General features: G+C 40.0%; 1 protein-coding gene across 1 annotated transcript in view; it reads left to right on the top strand.

Annotated features, from left to right (window-relative positions):
* The window catches only part of CAPZB (capping protein (actin filament) muscle Z-line, beta), a 44610-nt gene that overhangs the window by 2993 nt on the left and 25917 nt on the right, over window positions 1-15700 (top strand). The window contains exons 2-3 of the mRNA XM_010297418.1: window positions 8651-8772; window positions 14170-14283. Of these exons, the coding sequence (XP_010295720.1) occupies window positions 8651-8772; window positions 14170-14283 (236 nt within the window). The remainder of the gene's footprint in view (window positions 1-8650; window positions 8773-14169; window positions 14284-15700) is intronic.

Below are 15700 nucleotides of genomic sequence, written 5' to 3'. Positions count from 1 at the left end.
GTTGCTGGTAATGTGCCTTGGCATGGAACGCTCCGGTTGGAATTCAGTTAGTCATTATTTGTAAATAGACTGCTTGGAGGCTGTCAAAATGTAGAAGAGGACTTCTAAATCTCTACAAAAAGAGTTTAGTGTAGGCACATATCTTTTTAAGGACAACTAATTTAGATTAGAATAATTTTCCATGTAGCTTCTCTGGAAACGGGGGTAACTGAAACCTTGGAGCATCTACGTGTCAGCCAAGTCCGAGCTGTAAAGCAGTTCCCATAAGGGAAGCGGTAACGGTGATTGCACTGCTCTTGCATGGAGTTGTCTTGAGGGTATGCCAAGTGATAGCACTTGCAACATTAATACAGATTTTAATTGTGTAGCATAAATACTGTCTCGCTTCATTATTGCCTCTCATTGTCCAGAAGTCGCTGCTGTGCTGTTCGTAGAAGTCAGTGTGAATCACATCTGTTCTCATCACTTGCTGAAAGGAGAATATTAAGGGTATTTTCTGGATGGAAATGTTCCTTATATCAGTTAAGAATGAGATCTTGTTTTGGCTCATGGAAATCAGAGTGGCATGAAGTAAGGAAGCTGGTAGAACTCACTTCTAAGTGGCTAAATGGTTTCTACTGAAAGATCAGGACAATCTGAGAGAATTGTCCTCCTGCTTCCTTTCTCTTAAGATAAGTTGTACAGTGAGTAAGTCCCCATGTACTTTTAGCTGTGCTCTTTACAAGAGAAACCCCGAAGAAGGCATCAGCTTTCAGGTAGTGCTGTTGTGGAGGATCTCTGGGCACCTTGGCAGCACACGTAACAGGGTAGTTGGGAGATAGCTGGGGTCACGGTCTCCAGAATCCTTCTGTTTGGTTTGGGGTTTTTTTTGTTTTTTTACAAGATAGCTTCACTGACATGTCTTAGAGGGGTGCATCTCTGGGAAAGGTGGGAGATGGATTTATTGTGCTCATGGGCCACGTCCAGCAAATAAGGGATCTGTGACAGGATTGTCTTGATGGCTTTGACTTGAGTATGAAAGTTGATGTGCTCTTAATCTTGGTAAAAGTTAAGCAGGTTCCTTTTGCAATTTTCCTGCTGAGTGTTTAATTTGGGTGTTTGCCTGTGTGTATATAATATAAATTAGATGAAAAATCCAGCTGACTCAGAAAAATCAGATGTCTGGCATAAGGTGAGGATGGAGAATCGTCCTTGCAAAACTGGCTCACAGAATGGTCAAGCAAACTCAGCAGGAGAGTGAGCTTTGCTACAGCCACAACTTTCTTCCTCTCTTTTCCCAGTAAGACCGATATTTAAACAATACTCAATTTATTGCCAGAAGTGAAAGCTTTCTTGAAGTACAAACTCAAGTTATGCTGCCATGGAAGAATTAAAGCTAGAGTTCTTTAGAGATACAGCAGTCAGTAAATTTACTGGTTATTTTTCAAGTTTCTGTTTGCAGTTAAAGGTCTGGGAGGTGATCATCTTTGCTTTCTCATCACAGGAGAATGCTCAAGTATTTTTAGTAGAATGTGTTACTTTTTAGAAAGTCCCAGAGTGATGAATTTAAAAATGTATAAACTTACGGTTTAGAAATATTTGAACTATATTCAGGACCTTGCTTCATTTAGCTAGTGTGCCTCCAGGCAAGACTCAAATCTGCTTGCATGCCTTTAGTAACTGAAGATATATGAAGCTAGAGAATTTATCCCCAGGAAAACTGCATTGCTTGGGCTGCACAGACCATAAAGAACATGAGAATGTGACTGGAGCTTTTTGTATTTTAAGTCCAAGAGCCTAAGCAGTATGCAGTGTCAAGGAGAAAGATAAAATAATTGAATGCAGATGGCCAGCTGAACATCCAGTGAGGGTGGAAGATGTTTTAAAAAAAAAAAAAAAATTAGACCCAGCGAGAACTTGCAGAAAGGAGTGGAAGCAAAAGTGCATTGACAGCTTTGTGGTCTCGAAGCTGAATTTTTGACCTGCTGATCTTCCTGGGACTTCTTGACTTGTGTGATAGGCGCTAAGCCACCAGCAGCCAGTTGGCTTTCTAATGCAAGGACTGCTGGCTAAAGAAAGGGGCTCTGGCTCTCTGGGTAAATTTATGGTTGTTGAGAGCCAGTTTTCCATTTGGTGAGTGGCTGTAAGCAGGAACTCTTCCAGCTAGAAAAGATTACCTCTGGATATCCTGATGGTAATTGGAGATAGCAGTTAATATCTGTAAATTGTTAATGTGATGCTTGGCTTGGAGTTAGCAACTTCACTTCCTTGCATGAGATTGTAAAAGTGAATTTCACTTCTGGCTTCATATTCACTTACTGTTTTTCTTTTTAAGCCCAAGCTGTGCCTTCTTTTCTTTTCCGGGCTCCTGCCACTGCAGTGCTAGTGTTAGAAGTCCTTAAAATATCTGTTTAAATAATCTTTCTAAACGCGTGTGTGTGTGTGAGAGATCACTTGACGAGCTTGAATCCTGATTAGAAACCTATCTAACCTCTTTTAAAGTTGAGGGAGAAGCTAGGACATAGAAACGTTGCTGGAGAGAGTATGCCTCTGCATATCCCTTAATTGTTGCAGGATATCTCCAGCACCAGCTGGACTCTTGACGCAAACAGTCAAGGCTTCCCAAGATATTGATATGCTGTGATGGCTCAGGGGACTTGTGACTGGTAATGAGAGACAGAAGCCTTCACCTGCAGGTCACTAGTCAAAGTCTAGGGCACTCTAGTTGTGCCTGCCAGATGGCTAGCTTTTGTTTCTTGGTAAGCTACAGAATGCTGAACCTAGCAAAAGCCCTATTTTACCCAGCAAATCACAGGAAGAATACCAAGGATCCTGTTTTATGAACAGTAGTCACCTTTCAGAGTTTTTTAGATGTAGTTCCTCGAGCTGAATTGAAAAATTCTGTAATTGCGTAATGTTTCTGCTATGACATCATAACTAGACAAACTTAGATCTGCAATCTTATTAACATTTGCCTTTTTCCAGAGAAGCTGATTGGTTTTCATTTTGTTTTTGCTAATTCTTGCAGTGTTGGAATTCAGTGCAAGTAAAGTGGAGCTGTTTCCAATATCAGTTACGTCTGGTCTTGAACACAAAAGTCCATTTAAGTGTCATTTAATAAACAAAGTTTGAAGAATGTGTGGCCCTTGGACATCTGATGGATCAAATTAAGGTTTAGCAATGTGTGGATTTGTGGGAGTGACTTTACTAGTGGTTTTAGGCCCAAGATGAGTGGAGCCAGGCTTCCTTCTTGAGTTTCCACAACATCCGTTAGGCTGTGTCTGTGTTCTGCAGGAACAGGAAATTCTGAGGCTGTGGAATGACTCAGAAAAATTATAATAATATTTTATTAGATGCTGGCCCAGAGGGGAAGAATGTGAGCTGAAGGGGGGTCGTGTGCCAAAATGGTTATTTTGCAAGAGTGCCAGGTGACTTGCTTGGGCTCTTTGCATTCGAGTGATTTCCCCAAGTGATGCGGGCAGTGGTTTTGTCCACTTCTTTAATGATGTAAGTTGTCTTAAAAAAGAAAAATTAGGTCTTAAGACTTCACATGCAATTAAAATATTGGCTTTCCTGTTTGGGTGTGGTTTTTAATTAAAAACTGCTCTAGTCACATGTGTGTTCAGATACCTGCATGTTATAGACACAAATTCAAAAGACAGATGGATCTGAATGCCGCCTTTGCTAATCTTTTGAAGCTCGCTTCGTCTTCCTTCTGGTTCTTCAAGGAAAAAATGTGTTTAATCTTTAATTTTGTTGCATTTAGCATAGTTTTCCAGTGTGTGAGGTTCCTGTGGAAGTCAGTACATGCTGACCTCTGAGTGAACATGGAAAAAGACTACTTCCAAGGACAGAACCTTCCACTAGCAATATTGCTGTTTCAATTGTAAACATGATTCATTTCAGGCAAGGCTGTAGAAGAAAACAACTACCTTGGTGTACTCAAGTGGCTAATGAGCCAAAATATTAACTGGCCTGAATATGTAAGGTGCAGAATTTGATGCTGTTCAGCCAGCATGACTAAAGCAAGGATGGGGAGTTCATGTAAGACATGAAGAGCTGAAGTACTGTTCTTGTTTCCTCTAAGCTTTTTTTAGATGCTTGTTTAATCATATTTAAAGAAAAAAATAGGAAACAATTGTTCAGTTGATAATAAGTTCCTTTACCACAACCTGAGTCAAGAAGGAATGGTTATTAGGTTAGCTACTGCAAAAAGTGTATGGTTTCGACTTTGGCACAAGAGATTATTTGTCTTGATAGCAGAGCGGTTGACTTAATTAAAACACTGTCCACATACCTGGGTTGCACTGATGGAGAATACTGTTACACGAGACAACAGAATCCTTGTTCAACATTCGGGAGAGTATGCTTAACTCACTTTTCATTCAGTTTTTTCTTTCCTCTGTACTACACATGCATTGTATATCTCCTTGGAAAAAAAAAAAAACAAACCCCACAAACACGGTGCCCTGTTGCATGGTATGTGCTTCTGAATGATGCTGCTGTTCAGTTCCAGCCTGAACAGCAGAGTCTGGACCCCCAGAGAGTCTTCTTTTTTTCTTCTCTAATTTACATTGAGGGTGGTCTTGCTCCATGGCTATACATACAAGCACCATAATAGATTATTGAGTGCTTCTTTGTGGAAGCATGGGTGCATTATGGTCCAGAGTACACTGTGGACCAAGTTAAATTAATGATTGCCTTTAGCTAAAGATAGGAGGTTAAGACTGTATTCTACATTTGACCTTCCACTGCTTAGAGTGGGAAAAACCTGTGTCAAAATAAAGATGAGAGCCCAGTCTTTGCTTATAAAACAATCCTCATAGCTTCAATGTTTTTATCGCAGTGACACTTATTTATAGTTCAGTGATGAATTGAACAAAATCACTGCTTTAGCATTTCAGCATTTGGCCTGGGGAGTGGGTTTATTCTTGTGTTTCTAAATTTAAGTCAAAGTTCCCGATATAATGACTGTCGGAGACACGCACTCAGGGACCTAAGTGCATTTTGGCTTTTCAGTTAACATAGAACAAGCTCATAAGAAAAGTTAACAATGCAAATCCACTGTTCCAGACTGAAAACTCAGAGGACCGGTTGTTCTTCTAAGCTGAGCTGTCTTTGCTGGGATCAGAAGATTTGGATGTTTTCTTGCTAAATATAAACTGGATTACTGTGAGAGTCTGAATGTGCACAAAAGTAATTTAAATGCTTTAGGAAGGTTCAGTATTTGAGATGGGGAAGAATTTAAGGAACGATACATGCATAGTGTAAAATCATTGCTCGGTGCTTACATTGCAGCAGCTAGATTAGCCTGGCTGTGCCAAATGTCTTGTCATTGCACGTTCTAAAATGCAAAGGACCTAAATTCAGAAGGAATCAAATAGTCTCATGAACATGTAGCTGAAATGTTTAAAGCTGCAAATTACCTTGTTCAAATTACTGCATTTGCCTTGTAAGCAGCTTTGTAGTGTAGAAGAGGAAGACCAGTATGCGTAAATCTTACAAATTCATTCCTAGGAAGGAAGTACAGCAGTTGTTGAAAGTTGCTCCAGTAAACGATACAAAAATGATTCTTTTGGGGTAACTGTGCCACACTTGGATGTTTTTCTTATAATTAGAATTACATGAGTAGTTCCATCAGCTGGAATATCTCTGTTCGTTTTATAAAAACTGTTGAAATTTCCTAATACTTCCAGAGTAGATGAGTGGGATTTCTTCCCTGTTTTATTCTGAAAGAAGAAGGAGAAAACAATATATTGCCTGAAGTCCTGTAGGATGTCTGTACCAAAGAGACAATGGGTATATAGCATGCTATTACAATGGGGTATTATAATATAGTGTGGTATTATATTCTAGTAAGTACATGGTAGAATACATTCACTGTTACGGCTGTAAGACTAACCACAGAAATTGGAAAAGTGACCATGCTCATGAATACTTGTGTTACTAAGTCATCCAGAGGTAAGTTTAGTTCACCATTACTACATGGCAATTAAATAGATTGCATCTTACAAACAATGTGTTAAGAGTTCCTTCTAGTCGGTAAGAGATTGTGCTCTCCCACTGAGCAGTATGGAAACACTGTACTAGGTGTGTGCTATTTAAAGAGAAAGTGAAATTTAAAAGTTATTTGTGTGGTTTTTTGTGAGCATCTTAAATTCAGATAGTTTTTAGGAGCTTTTCTGCAGGGAAATAGACTGTCTTGAGTTTGAGATGTCTTTTGAAAGTGCTTTGTATGTTTGTTTGAAGAATTGTACAGCGAGACCTCTCGTGCTCCCTTACCGCACGTGTAGCATAGGGCTTTTCCCAAAGAAATTAAATAGAAACGGAGTCTGGGAAAAAGGCCGCTTTTCTCCAAATTGTGTTTTCATCACTATTACTCATTCTAAACGCACGTCAGTGAGGAGTCTGTTCCTAGACGCTTATCACTGCTGATGGGCAGCTGGCCAAGGAGCAGCCGAGAAGAAGGAATATATTCAGCTGGTCACTCCTAGGAACAACATGGAACATAGCTCTTAATGATGAGGTGCTTTGGGTCTTGTTGTGTGTGCATCTGAAATTGAAGCGGTCATCTCAAGTTGCTCTCCGCCTCAAGAGTCAGCCTAAAATTAATAGCTAATGGAGAAGCGAGGGAAGAGACAAAGTGGAACCAGATGGGCTTATGCACATAGATACATCATTTCACTTAACTTGTGCCACGACACTGCTGATTTGTATCAGCTCCGTAGAGTATTAGGGTTGTCTGTTTTCAGAAAAAGTAAAGATTTTCCTAAAAGCTTGCTTCCTGTCCACTTTTATTTACTCAATGAATGCGTAATGGTTTTGAGGTTGCTTCAGCCAGGTCTGCAAGTATCAAATGATAAGCTCCTATGAGAAGCATCTAGCTTTATAGAAATACTTAAGTGCCCTGGTCGTTAATCTGGGCTCTTCAGTTACCACTCATTACCACATTACAGTGTATATAGACCAAAGTAAAACAACTCAAACTAATATTACAGCTTTTTCAGCACTGTTGGTAACTTTACCACCCATTTCTTGATTTTTTTACTCTTATTTTTGGTGCGTTTTTGGTGTGATTGTGTGGGTTAGGTGGTCTGTCTCTTGCTAGCGACATCTTGTTTTGTCCTTTGGCCTTTCTGGATTGTGTTTTTGTCTTTTGCAGTCACGTTGTTTTATATTTGTCTCTGCTTACTTTGACTTAATATCCTCTGTATGTTATTGTCTTGTACTTGGGATTAGGAATGTTTTCTTTTCAGACAGTTTGATCTCTTATGTCACATCCAGTGCATTAAAATAGTTTGCGCTTATGCTTTCAGGAGCTGTTGCACCCCTAATTTTTTTTTTCTCCTGTAGGCTTCTTTCCTTTGAAATGATACCAACCAGTTCACTGAATCAGTGGCTTGAAGGGAAGAAAGCACATTTCCACATTTTCTTTGTTCCCTCTTCCCTCCCCTTTTCATTTCTCATGAATTGTGAATTCGTCATTTCATGGTTAGTTTTACCCTTGATTGCCTTTTGTCTTCACATTCTCAATCAGGTTTTCATCTCTACGATGTAGAATGAAATGTGGAAGAGATTCCACATTGGTTATTTCTTTTATCTGCTGTGTTGGCGTGTTGTCACAATCAAGAATTTGCCAATCGTCCTGTATCCTGTTGGGTTCCCAACTTTCTACTGGGAAAAGATGTTTTACTTTAGTCCCTTTCCCTTGCAGCAAAATCTGGAACGTTTTTCCCAAGGGAAACACACAATACACGAATTGTTTAATAATAGCTCCAGGAATGATTTGTTGATTGTCCCTCAGATGGATTGGGGCACACCACTGCACGTGCCCTAAAGCATGTACAGGGCAGATGGAGTTCCTGGAGGAAGCTGCTAGCGTGGCCAAAGCCTGCGGTATAGAAGTGCTGATATTGATAACGGGGCCGCCATTAGCTCCAGAGCAAAAGCCCGTGGGATGGAATTTGCTTGATTTGCTTGTGCTTGCATTCACGCTAGCTTCAGGCTGCAAAATGTCATCTCATCTCTTTGCAGTACATCAAAGCCTCTCTGCCACGTTAAAAGCAGATCTTGTAGTCTTTCTCCACATGAAGCGCAGGGAGACAGCTGGGATTATGAATCCATTAAAAGCTACCTGTGTAGGAGATGTATTTGATTTATATGTGCATGCACACAGACACACGCGTATTTTTATTAGCCAACATGGTAATGTTTGGCCAGCTGCCTGGAAACTATTCTAAACTCTACCCAGAGTGGGAGCTTGTGAAAAATAGGCTCTAGCGTATGGATGGTGTATTCTTTTAGCAGCTCCCTCATTTCCACTCCATTATAAATATTTACATTTGTTCATCAGTCCTCAACAATCACTTTACTGGCCGCCTTTGGCAAGAAGCTAACATGGAGAATGTATATGTTTAAGCGTACTGGACCACACTAGTGGTTAGGTAATTAAATCTGAAATTATTGAAGGTGGGAGCATAGGATTGTGTTGTAACTTAAGTGCAGCTTGAGTTTTTTGGGTTTTTTTTAAAGGGTTTCTGGCTTTGGGACAGATATGGGGTATTAATAACAAAGTCTGTTCTTAGGGATGCCAGTCTGTTTTAACCTTAATGTGTTACCCTCTCTTCCCTCCCCGTGTGTGTTTTTTTTTTGTTTTTCTCCAAACCATCAGGTCCCAAGCCTCTGTGAAGATCTCCTCTCCTCTGTTGATCAGCCATTGAAGATTGCACGAGACAAGGTGGTAGGAAAAGACTATCTATTGTGTGACTACAACAGAGATGGAGACTCATATAGGTGAGTTCATTTCCAAAGGAAGGAGCTAACTGGTTTACGCACTTACGTTGCACTACGTATGAGTATTGCAGTCCCTTCTCCCTGTTATTACTAGTCAAAAAAAGAAATAGAATGATTATAAACTCTTCTGGGCAGTGAAGCTGGGGCTGTTTCAGATCCTCTCCTCTTGAGCAGGACATTGACTATAGAAGTTGTTCTTAATATTTCCCTAATGTGAAAGAGCATAAATGTCTTCATCTCCAGACCACCATGGAGTGCTTCAGTTTCAGATAACGTGGTTGCATGGCTGCTAATCTGATGACCTTTGCAAGGCAGGTCCCCACTGTGTCTGCAGAACGAGATGTGTTTTATCCTAGAAACCACAGTGTTTTTGCACGTTTTCTTTTCACTGTGATTTGCAGTCGCTCCTTCAAGCCTAAAATGTGATGATGTTATCTTGTTAAACGGGTGACTAACGCATTGCTCTTAGGTTTTCTGTAGTGTAGTTATGTCTTGCAGAATTAAAACCAGTCAGATCTCTAGAAGAAATTATTGTGATTGGCCTTGGCATGAAATTAAACAGTCTATTGTTGCAAGGCTATAAAATCTTTGGAATGGATAACAACAGAAAAGAGATGATGCAAGCAGTCGGTTCAAACAAAATTGTCTTCTGCTTGTACAAAACACGGTGGACTTGCCATCTGGGAAAGGCTCTTTCACTCATGTTTTGCAAGGGGTTGAGTCTGACTTGGGACATGCAATGTCATTAGTTCTCTATGAAAATCTTGGCCCAAGTTTTTAGCAAAGAAAAGGAATCCCTCTCTACCAAAATAGCTAATTTATTCTGAGGACTGTAGACAAACACAATGAAAATATTTGAAAAATATAAGCTGTGTGTAATTATAATATGATGAATCTTGAAGTAGAAAGGGCTGTAATACTGGAATGGTACAATGAGTTTTCAGTATTTTGGCTGCCACTCTAAACACAGTCTTTCAATTTTTTTTTCTAGGCTTTGCCATTAGGATGATTACATTGCCTGACTTTTCTTAATAGTTGTAGCGACAGTGGCATAGTTCCAAATATTTAATTAAGAATCACAAAGCTTATAGTCCAGAAACCTTAGTGAATGTTGCATCATCTGGCTTTTATTCTTTTCTCTTAACAAAGGGTGCTAGGCTGTGAAGGAATGACCACCATTCATTTTCTGTCCTGAGTTAACAGCTCAGCCATTCTGCTTCTCCTGGTTATGATTATAAGGGTTACACCTCTGGCTCTCCTTGCAGCTTCAGTGTAATAGCTTACATTTTTAGTGCTAATAATTGGAACTGATCTACGGTAAGAATTTAGCTTTGCTTTGTGCAGATTTGCAGTAGTGTTTTACGTTCATCTGGCCAGAATGTTTCAAGAATTCTAGTTCGAAGTGGAACTTCAGAAAATATTTTAAGAATTTTTTTTCCTTTGGCTCAGGCCATCGTTACAGAAGCAGGTAAGCTTATAAAGGATTCTAGGTTGATTGGTTTCAATCTCTTTGAGTTGCAGGAAAGGTACTTACCTAAACTGAAAGCATATCTGTCTGTAGATGATTTACACAGAGAACATCCTGAGGTTGATTTTGTCTGAGAAATAGGAGGAGGAGACTAATAATGGATGCAAAGTTTGACATTGCATCTGGATTGTGGCTGAGTGTAAATCTTGATGAGTTTTTTTAAAATAGAACCTATCGCAGTGGGCGAAGAAGTAAGAAGGTCTCTAAGGTGAAGTGTTCACTCATGTTCTTTAGGGTACTAGTCTAACATTGAAAGTTTGTTCAACCTTCTACAGAAGAGTCCGGTGCCTTTTAAAAGCATTTGTGCATTAAGCTTGTATGCCTGTGTTGGTCAGAGATCTATATTAGCAGCTACGTGCATTTGATCAGTTCTAAATTAGTAGCTAGAATAGAGTTTTATAGCTTCTGCCCTCCGCAAGATGTACTCGTGCAGCTGTAGCCTCTCTGGCAGATGCAAGAGAAGGGAGTAGATCCTGTATTTCTTGTGGGTCTTTCAAGAGATGCTTTCTCACTGAAGTTGTGATGTGTTTCTTGCAGTCCCCTTCTGTCCTGTTTAGGCTGTTTACATGAGCATCTACCACCGGAGGCATAGGAAACTTGAAAAGGCACTTGTTAAACAGTATTTTAACATGCTGCAGTAACTAATAACATTTGCTCCCCCCCCTGCAACCCCTCCGTGTTTAATTAGTGCGTGTGGCAGCCCTTTCTTTAAGGTTAGTTTCATGCTTGCCTCTGAAATTTGCTCAATCTCTTTCTGAGAAAATATTTAAATAGTTACAAGGAAGCAGAGGACTTAGGTTTTTTTAAATAATTTTGAAGTTTTCAGGAGTTACCAAGTAATGGGGTTTCAGGAAAGCTGTTTCATTTGTTCATCTAGAATAGGCATAATGTATTAATTGCTGGCATTAAAAAATGCTGTTCTTTAAGGCTTTAGATTCGAGTGTTCTGGATTGAAGTGATTCTTCCTTCTGGAATTGATTGGTCTCAGCTCTGTTTCGTGGAGTAAATTCTTTCCTTCAGCACAAAGCAAAAGGCTTTGAAAACCAAGCAATACTAACATGTGCATGTGTTAATCCCATTCTGTGCCTGTGTTCAGATTTTATGAGGTATGAATAACAGTGTCTGAAGTTGTTACTGGGAAGTGGCTCTTAGACTAATTTAATCAATTAGGCCAAAATCTAGGAGGAGTTTACTGTGCTTTTAAAAGCTTTTGATATTTCCACAAAGATTTTGCAGAACCACATGCTCGATTAGAAGTCCCAAGAAATACTTTTCCCTGCCTGCAACATGCTACATACCCAATTACTGCACACTTCAAACTAAACACTGGTTTCCCTCTTATTGGAGAGGTTGCTAATTGCATTTCTTTTACTACTAATCCAAGGATTTCAAAGCATTCTACGGACAAGTGAGCCTTATGCTACTTTGGCAGGAAAGGTGGAGCTAGGTAGTCAGACTTTTTCACCGGGAGTCAAGTTTTATAGGATTTTTTTGAGTGACTTTACAATTTGACTGGGAATTAGCTTTGAAAAAAAAAGCTGCTCTGGGATGTTTTGCCATTCAGGTGGTAACTCCACCAATTTGATGGGGCAGCACACGGGGAAATTAATATCCTATTGCTTCCCCCATCACAGTTGACTCCTTCCTCATATTTAGACAGACTTGATTTTCTCCATGTCGAGCATGGATCGGACCAGAAGGTAGATTTTTGGAGTCTCTCTTGGATCTTCATAAACAGATAATTTTCAGTTTCTTCATATTATCGCACTGCTGCTTGTGGGAGCAGCCTTCCGTGCACGTGGTCTCGCAGGCACTTCTGTGAGTACTCCTTGTAATAACAAAGGTTTATGGAGGACATCAAACAGCCGTGGAATCCATATTGTGAATATGAAGGCAGAGCTTTTATTAATTTTTTTTTATATATATAAGACTTCAAGGTCCTTGACTTTGTCTATACGTTTCCACTCTAAGTATGTTTGATCACTCTATTAAATGGAATCCTTATGGGAAATTTGGTGCCAACAACACTGAAACCTGTTAGCTTAAACAAAAACCATTCTCTCTTAGCGAAATTAGAGGTCTGAGTTTTGAAATTTAAGTGCTTGTCCATCTGTCTTTCTTCAAATAGCCTCCATTTAAGCTTTTAAATGTGTTGTGAGTACTCTTCCACAAAAAGAAAAAAAAAAAAAAAAAACAAAAAACCCCAAACAAAAGCAAGGTTGTGTTGTGAGGGTTTTTTTTAGGTGAAGTTGCTGCTGGCTCCAACCGTAATGGGTTGAAAATGCCACAATCTGCTAGCTAGAAAAATCTGTGTTACCAGGCTTCCCTTAAATCCTGTTCCTGCAGCCTGCAGAAGAGGTCTGATATTTACAATTAAAGTATCTTCACCGTGGCTTCTGCATGAATTCTCTGCTCACAGGTTTCCTTATACGTGATGGAGAAGCGTAGTGTTCTGAATTTACAGAAAACAGGGGGGTTTTTTGAATCCGCCTCTTAAAATTTAGAGAAAGACAAAGCAAGTGTGTCCTAATGAACGCTGCGGATCAGGTAGCAGTACGCTTCTGCATTGCTTGGCGTACGAACCCCGGCTTTGCTTTTGCAGACTTCATGACAGCAAGGTCAATGCTCTGTCTGCCTGAAATTCTTTGGTGGCGTTTGGTTTCGTGTGTACTGCCTGATGGGTATAGGTGTGCCATTTGGGAATCCTGCAGATGGCACCGGTGGTGATTTTTGTGCGAATCTCTTCCAGATTTCAGAGCTGTTAGGTAACGGAGCACTACTGTAGCTGTCGACTCTTCTCCAGAGCAACTGAGTTTTAAGCAACTGTTTTTAAAATGAGAACCACCACCTGAAAAACATTGCTTCGGGTGGAAGTGACATAATGATTTAGCTTTTCCTGGTGTCTCACCTTTTGAGTCAGATGTGGTAGGGAGGAGTGAAGTGCTGTGAAAGCGCAAAGCCAGAGCGAAGCAGAGCCTGTTCTTTGTGCTTTGCATTAAACAGATGTCAAAACTAGATGCCTTTCTGAGAAATTAATAACAAATGGCTACTGAGCAAAAAGCCCTTACGTATGGACCGCATTAAGACCTAGTGTTAGTAGGCTGGAGTATTTTGAAAAGTGAGTAGGTAAAGGGTAGAGGTACCTTTCTTTAAACCAGCAGTGATATATGTGGATTGGTTATTCACAGGGGAAATGAAAAGGAGAATGCAGGTTTACAGAACAGGAATTATAAAAGCCCAAGCAGATGGGCAAAGGGTTCCATTAATCTTTTAATACCAAATCTTTCATTAAGAGCACAAAATCTCTTCCACACCTGCAGAAATCATAGTAACACCTGCAGCTTTACAAACCCTGTTAAATCCTTCGAACTGTTCAAATGTTTTCCTAATGTTATACTAAAAGTAGAGTTTCTTTCAAAGCAAAATAGTGGAGGAGAATTTGGACCTTAGTTGTAGACAGCAGTGTTTGGCACAAATACTGTCAGATCCCAAATAAACTACACAATCTATCTGCATGAAAAATAATTTTAAATATCTAATGGGCAACAGCTGAGGCCTCATTTTTTTTAATATTTAAGAAGAATCAGATTCAAACCCAAGCATGGTTTTTTATATAGTAGTGACCTGAAGAACCTTAGGAACGTTCCCTGAGTACACTCTAAATTTCAAGGAGTCAGTGTTTTCTTTTTGTTGGTGTTTGAAAGAGCTGTTGAAGGTGAAATTCTTACAGATAGATGATGGCTCTCGGTACTTCTGGCATTTTTTTGGAAGTTCAGCATCTGTGGATGAGCTCAGACCAACCGATCTCAAACCTTTCAGAGCTTGTCTCTGTTGTCTAACTGTCTGTGTTTTCCTTGTCTCTTCGGCAGATCACCGTGGAGTAACAAATACGATCCTCCCCTGGAAGACGGTGCCATGCCATCTGCTCGCCTGCGCAAGCTGGAAGTGGAAGCCAACAATGCCTTTGACCAGTACAGAGACTTGTATGTCAGTTCTACCGTACAGAGCCCTCTGCTTTCTTTATTTCCATCAGCAGGCATGCGATACACATGCAGAGTCTAAAATGTGATCACTAGCTGCCTCTGAGAGTGGCATACCAATGTATAGCCAAGGAAGAAGGGTAGGCAGCCGCTGGTCTGCTGTTGGGAAGCGTATCTGCTGTGATTTCACGATACGAAAGCGTGAACAAATTTGTCAGCTGATGCTAAAGGCAGTTGCTGAGGTGCTTTCCTGCCTCCCTCCCTGCTTTAACAGATTAATGGCATCTCTGTCCTGAAATGACCTGTGTTCTCTTTGATCTTAACTAAGTTCAGTCTTAAACCATCTGCTTTTTCCATTCCCTCAAGACTGTACTCTCTCAAAATATCTCTATATATCGCAGCACTTCCACATCTTCCAGTAAAAGGACATGTGCTAGTATACTGAAATGCAGCAGTTGTATGGGGACTAATGTGCTTCTTCTGCAAGGGCTGTTCTCTGATGCTTGTTTTAGACCCTGTCTTTGTTAAAGAGGTGTAAAGCAAAGAAATTAATAGAGCATATGTAAGACAAATGTAGTTTAAGCAGTGTCTTTTTTAAAGCAGGCAACAAGCAAACTGTCTGGGTGACTTGTCAGCCAAACAATTTTTCTAAAAGGTAGGACTGTGCTGGTCTTGCATTGTAGTCACATCTGAGGCCTCAAGATGTAATCAAATGTAGCTGTCTTCTGTATAGGCTGTGGTCTCCTAAGCAGCGGTGGGATGGAAATAGTAATGCTAAATCGAAAAAGCAAGTGTGCGCCGCAAAGCAGAGTGAACTTACTGCTTTATCCAGTAGCATTATTGGAGATGCCTAATGACCATGAAAAAGGTGAACAAAGCTCATTGCTTCTTCATGTTGCCCAAAAATGGAGATAAAACACATCTTTAGATGTAATTTGTCACGTGTCACTGTACTATTACAATGCTAACAAAAGCAGGTTAAAACGTACTTTTCTTGCTAGATTTTTCTACTCATTTTAAGATGTGGCTTGACATAAATGTAGCCTGTCCGAATGTGTAATCTTCACGCTTTTGTTACAGGCATCAAATTTTTACTTGTTTTTGTGCATCATTTCCATAGATAGGCAACCTCTCTTGTAAGTAACGTTGTTATTGGTATCTGAACTTACTAGAAGAAAGGAATTTTGCATATGCAGCAAAGAGAGGTTTGCAGTTACTCCCCAGGTGCAGAACAGACCAGGCCCAACAGGATTTTTAATAGGCTAAGAAGAAAATGAGTAGGTTTATGGAACCAAGGCTGTCTTTTTAAATCCCTCTCTGCTCAGATGACTGTGAAGTCATGGTTGGATACAATAACTTCTTTAAAAAGGTTTCATGTGCTGGAAGGAAAGTGCGGTACAGGTTACTCTCGGACTTGGGT

The sequence above is a fragment of the Phaethon lepturus genome, unplaced genomic scaffold, assembly GCF_000687285.1.
Source record: "Phaethon lepturus isolate BGI_N335 unplaced genomic scaffold, ASM68728v1 scaffold38981, whole genome shotgun sequence".
Lineage (NCBI taxonomy): Eukaryota > Metazoa > Chordata > Aves > Phaethontiformes > Phaethontidae > Phaethon > Phaethon lepturus.
The sequence above is the reverse complement of the archived record's forward strand: the minus strand, read 5'-3'. Positions and strand labels throughout refer to the sequence as shown.